The 6,000-nt window shown below is 45.0% G+C and overlaps 1 protein-coding gene across 1 annotated transcript in view; it reads left to right on the top strand.

Moving 5' to 3' along the window:
- Positions 1–3,076: 3,076 nt before the first annotated feature.
- The window catches only part of TBCA (tubulin folding cofactor A), a 67,673-nt gene continuing 64,749 nt past the window's right edge, over positions 3,077–6,000 (top strand). Inside the window, exon 1 of the mRNA XM_039245572.1 lies at positions 3,077–3,251. Within this exon, the coding sequence (XP_039101503.1) occupies positions 3,088–3,251 (164 nt within the window). The 5' untranslated portion in view covers positions 3,077–3,087. The remainder of the gene's footprint in view (positions 3,252–6,000) is intronic.

Below are 6,000 nucleotides of genomic sequence, written 5' to 3'. Positions count from 1 at the left end.
AGTACCAACTATGTGTCAGCCATTGTTATCTGTTGGGATACAGTGATGAATAAGTGCAACAAGGGTCCTTTTTATATGGAGCTGACAGTCAAACATGAATTCTGTATGATCTGATTAATGATAACATGTACATTTCTATATTCATATGAATGTGCATCCTACTGGGTTCTTAGTTTCCTATTTAGGACCTCTTTCCCAGATGACTGATTTATTTAGTGAACACTTTATATGGCGCTTATTAAGTACTTACGTTCTCCTAAGCACTTTGCAAATATTAACTTATTTAAGCACTTATAACAACCTGATGAGGTGGGTATTATTATCTCCCACATATTACAGAGTTAAAAACTGGGATGCAGAAAGGTAAGTAACTTGTCCAATTTTGAAAAGTCAGTAAGAAATAGAGTTAGGATGTGACCTCAGGCAGTCTGGCCCAGTTTATGCTCTTAACCACTACTGTAAACTCCTGTCACTGGGAACTATTTCACCTGATTCCCTATCCTTAAGGGTGGGAACAAACTCCATGATCTTAATCCATAGCCTCAAGTGTACAATATAGTACAGACAGACACAGATAAGCACACATGGCCCTTGGGAGCCTGGATACCTGTGGCAGCAGCAGCAGAGGTCTTTGGGTTATATTAATTACTGGTTTACAGTAAAGTCACAGATACAAAATCATTAAAACAAAGAAAAAAATGGACAGAAGGGTAGAGATAGAGTTGGGGGTTGGAAAAGATAGAAGGTGTTTACATCAGAAAACCTGGACTGAGGGGAACTCCTGCAAATCAGCACAAAACCAAGCAAAAAGGAGAATATGAAGAGTTACATTGGCTTTTACTGCCTGAGTGAAGATCCTTAACAGCAGCATGAGCCCTAGCTGCACAATCCTTTGGTTTGTGGCTTCAGCTGCTGTATTTTTTTTTTTTTTTTGCCTGAAAGGACCTCCCAGTAACTTTATACCTAGATCTACTGGATTTCTAACTGTAGCATTTTGCTTTGGTGAGTCTGCTAATTTTTTGAGGTTTTTTTTTTAACCCTTTTCCCCACCCCTCCCCCCAGTATTTCATAGTTTTGCTGTGTCACTTGCAATTGTTTTTCAATGTGCCAGCCAGTCAGATGATAGTACTCATTGAATTTAGCATCCAACCACTGTGTAGTGAACCCAAGTAGAGGTAGAGGAGGAGGATTTATTGAAGACAAGATTCTTGCCTCTGAAGATACTTTTAGGGGTGCCTAGGTGGCTGAGTCGGTTAAGCATCCGACTTCAAATCAGGTCATGGTCTCACGGTTTGTGGGTTCAACCTGAGTCAGGCTCTGTGCTGACAGCTCAGAGTCTGGAGCCTGCTTCTGATTTTGTGTCTCCCTCTATCTCTGCCCCTCCCCCACCTCTTAAAAATAAACGTTAAAAAAATTTTTTTAAAGGGGCGCCTGGGTGGCTCAGTTAGTTGGGCCTCCGACTTTGGCTCAAGTCATGATCTCACGGTTTGTGGGTTCAAGCCCCATGTTGGGCTCTGTGCTGACAGCTCAGAGCCTGGAGCCTGCTTCAGATTCTGTGTCTCCTTCTCTCTCTGATCCTCCCCTGCTCATGCTGTCTCTCTCTCTCTCTCTCTCTCTCTCTGAAATAAATAAAATATTAAAAAAATTTTTTTTAAATACTTTTAACCCAACTATGAGAGTGAGCACGCCTTCATGAAGTACTCAAATGATAGGGTTTTTTGTTTCTTTCTTTGTTTTCTTTTTGAAACAGAGACAGAGAGAGAGAAAGAGTGTGTGCAAAGAAAGGCAGAGGAAGAGAGTGAGAAATCTTAAGTAGGGTCCATGCTCAGCACAGAGCCTGATGTAGGGCTCAATTCCACGATTCTGGCATCATGACTTGAGACAAAATCAAGAGGCCCACTGAGTGGGCCACCGAGGTACCCTTCAAACAATGATCTTTTAAAAGAAATATACCAAAGATAAAATATGATATTGGGTGATTCAAATGCATTCAGGCAGCATTGAACAGGCTGGGGTCAGTCATGGTAGACTTTCTCCAGAAGGTGGGATTTGCTCTTGAATTTAACCTAAGGGTCTTGGACTAGCAAGGTGGAAGAGTATTCCACAGCTAGCCAGAAAAGCCAGAATGAGGAAATAAAATGTAGGGAAGAGAAAAGGCAAACAGGTAGATGTCTTTGAAGGATGATACCAAGAAATAAGAAAACAAAGGAGGCTTTTCCCTGCATTCCTTGGGGGACTCCATCAGGAAAAGGCTAACTGGAGGTGCACTTCATTTTATGCAACAGACATGTTATTTATTAAATATAAAACAGAAGTCAAAAGTTGTTAAGCATCTGTGCATCAGGTACTGAGATTTAATCTTCATATCTACTCTATAAAGTGAGCATTATTACCATTTTGCATACAAAGGCAATGGGTTCAGCAGCAAGGTCAAGTGGCCTATGTGCCCAGTGTCATCTATTATACGGTAGAACCTCAAAAGTCAGTTGGTTTGACCACGAAGCTCAAGCTTTTGTGTACTACACACATTTTTGTAAGTTGAACATTTAAGATACACAAGTGATGATTATTTGATACATTCTGTAGTCATTTCCTTTGTGAGGTACATACCTACAAACACGTCTTGCAAAGGTTTGACGTAGAGGGTAAAGATTTTCTTCACTACGTGCATGATGGTAGTTTATTTCATTAAACATACATTACTTTGCCCCCATTTGACAGCAGATAATGACAACGAAAATATCCTTAATACAATTTTTAGGTCATTCCACACATTAAGCGGATAGTTTCGCAAAGCAATATTGCAGGCAAACCAATCTACCTGGGGAGGTTGTGAAGTTTCCCACAACCCCCAGGCTGTGGACACCGGGAAAGTGTAAACTTGTGTCCACACTAAAAGAAGGGCTGTTCAAACACTAAAAGGAAGGCTGTCCGAGCCAGACGAGAGCAGGGGAGGGCGGGTTCCCCGAGAGGGAAAGTAGGTGGAGGCGGGTAACAGCATGTGAGTCGGGTGACCGGCCCGGGCCCGCTACCCTGGACCCCGCCCCTCGGGGTAGCCTGGGAGAAGGGCCGCGCCGAGGTCTGCGCATGCGCGGCAGGCCTCGGCCACTACGCCGACACTACCGTCTCCTCCGCGCCGTCTTCCTCTACGGTTACCCCGGCTCTGCACCCCCTCCTTCCCGCGGCGCTCAAGGGATCATGGCCGATCCTCGCGTGAGACAGATCAAGATAAAAACAGGCGTAGTGAAGCGGTAAGGAGCCTCGAGCGGCGCACACGTCCGCGCCTCCTCTCCCTCCCCTCATGGCGGCCCGAGAGGCCGGGCGGAACGCAGGCCTGAGGCGGGCTCCGGATTCCAGGCCTCACCTGGGGTTCCGCGGCCGCCGGGGCCGGGGCCGGGACGCTGCGGGGACGCGGCAGTGCCAGAGCCCGCGGGCCGGGACGTCCCCTTCCCCCTGCCTTTCTCCTAGGGAACCGACCCGTTGGGCTGCGAGGGTCGACGCGGCCCCGCCCCTCGGGCACCCGCCGAGGGGGAGCCCCGGGAGCGGCAGCCAGGGGGTGGAGGGGCGGCGGCCCGGAGCCGGAGGGGGCGCCGGTTTGGGTCACCGCGGGTTTCCCTGCCCAGGTTGACTGGAGGGAGGCGGACTCCGTCCACAACCTGCCCTCAGGTGGACGCGCAAGCCTGTTCTGAAGTTTAGAGGGGACGCCGAGAGCCCGGCCCTCATCAAAAAAGGAGGCCTTGTTGGGGCCCTGTGACCCTTAGAGGCGGTACTCGTACCTCTAAGAACTGGGACTTGAACTTGCAGTACACTCCTCCAACTTCTGTGGCCCAACTCTCCCCCGTCCGCGTCCCCGAAGCCCGCCGCAGAGCCTGTGGATGCTGTTTAAATAACTATCCTGGGCAGGCCAGCCCTGTACTTGGCCGTGATTCTGAGTGCTCTTAGACACTTCAGTGCTTATTAGACCTTCATGGGGCAGACCCAGGGACATCACACTTTTTGATGAGGCGTTCCCAGAGAAAAGATAAACAGCCCTCTGAAGTAGCAGGTTATTTTACAGTAGAAATAAACGTCTAATCCTGTACGTCTGGCCTCTTCCTTTTTGCCCACTTTTCCTCCCCTTGTTGATATTTTCACCAGAGGAAGGGCAAGGCCAAAGGAAGAATAAATTCACTTCAGTAGGTGAATTGTCTCTGAGGCTTAGCTCAGTCTTGCACTGTACTTTCCTAGAAGTTTTACTGTTAAGGCAGTAAGAATATAGTATGAGCAGTAGTTGAATGCACAGCCTTTTCTCGGGTGAGACCGCTTGGGTTCAGATCTTGATTCTGCCATTTATTGCCTGTCGTTGAATACATTACATTGCACCGTGCCTCAGTTTCCTCATCTGTAAGACGAAGTTGGTACCCACACCTTCTTTGCTGTTTTAACACAGGATGTGGCAATATCCACTGGCTAGTAAGCGTTAACTAATACTGTTGTGTTCCTGTTTCGGAAATGAGAAGCTGAGGTTTAATGAAGTTAAAATGGGAAAACTAAATTTGTGCTACTTAATGGCAGAACAGGGAAAAGAAACAAAGTTTCTGATCTACAACTGAGGCTACAGTGCTCTGAAAAAGAGTATTTTTTAAAACGTGTGAAATAGGGGGGGAATTGACTTGTATAATTGAAAATATAGGGGCGCCTGGGTGGCCCAGTCGGTTAAGTGACTGACTTCGGTTCAGATCATGATCTCACGATTAGTAAGTTTGAGGCCTGCATGGGGCTCTGTGCTGACAGTTTAGAGCCAGGAGGAGCATGTTTCAGATTCTGTGCCTCCCTCTCTCTCTGCCCCTCCCTGGCTCTCACTGCCTCTCTCTCAAAAATAAATCAATTTTTAAAAAAGAAAAAATATAAATAATTTGCACTGTCACTCACCCTAGAGTTCTGCTGTTCATTTTTGCTAGATTTGTCATGTTGTTTTAATAAATCTGTTTGGCAGAAGTACCAGGGTATAATGGAGAGTTCTTTAGGCCAAGAGTCATGAGAAATGGCCCCTACAGGTAGTTTTCTGTTAATTACCTATATCACCTTGTCATTTCTCATCATAATGATCTATACTAGTTTATAAAATTAGTTCAAGTTGTTATATCCTTATAGTACATATTCTAGAGAAAATATACCCATTTAGATAATAAGTTAAGTTTTTAGGCTTTCAAAAATTGCCAAGTACTTATGGAAACTGCTTGGAAATAAGGTTTGGTTTTCAATTTGTTTCACCAGTAGAGCATTATCAAACTTTAATTTTGATTCCTTGTACTTTAGTACAAAAAAAACTTACCATTTTTTGTGAAACTCCTTCATAATTTACTATTAAAATGTATGCATTTACTCAAATTGCTTATAAATTAACAGAAATGTCTACCACACATTTTTTCCCATGCTATTTTTTTTTAATGTTTATTTTTGAGAGAGACAGACAGAGTGGGAGTGGGGCCTAGGGACAGAGGGTGACACAGAATCTGAAGCTGGCTACATGGCTCTGAGCTGTCAGCACAGAGCCTGACATGGGGCTCGAACCCATGGACCACGAGAGCATGACCTGAGTGGAGCATCCTAGGGAGGGTAGATTCTTAGTTTAGTGTTTATAAGCAATTTGCTGGAATACTTCAGGTGATCCTAAAGTTCATTTTAGTGGGTTTTAGGAAGAAATCTGAGTAGGGAGATGGAATGTTACAAGATTATGGAAATGGGCGATAAGTAGATGGTGGTATTTGGCAACAGAGAGAACAGTAAATGAAAAACGTGTTTCATCGTGTTGGCCAGATGTTGAAGGCAGTCTAGAGATAGCAGCCACATTAGACAGGAAAGTAGAAGCAAGTTTCCAGGGCATTAGTTTAGACCCTAAGGAAATAGGCAGAACCCTCACACTACCCTAGACATGTAGAAACTTTGTTATCTCTCATGGTAACAAAGGGAAAGGATTTAATTGCTAGAAATAGATTTTAAAAGAGAGGTTAGATCTCT

The sequence above is a fragment of the Hyaena hyaena genome, unplaced genomic scaffold, assembly GCF_003009895.1.
Source record: "Hyaena hyaena isolate Hyena2069 unplaced genomic scaffold, ASM300989v1 scaffold_260, whole genome shotgun sequence".
NCBI lineage: Eukaryota > Metazoa > Chordata > Mammalia > Carnivora > Hyaenidae > Hyaena > Hyaena hyaena.
The sequence above is the reverse complement of the archived record's forward strand: the minus strand, read 5'-3'. Positions and strand labels throughout refer to the sequence as shown.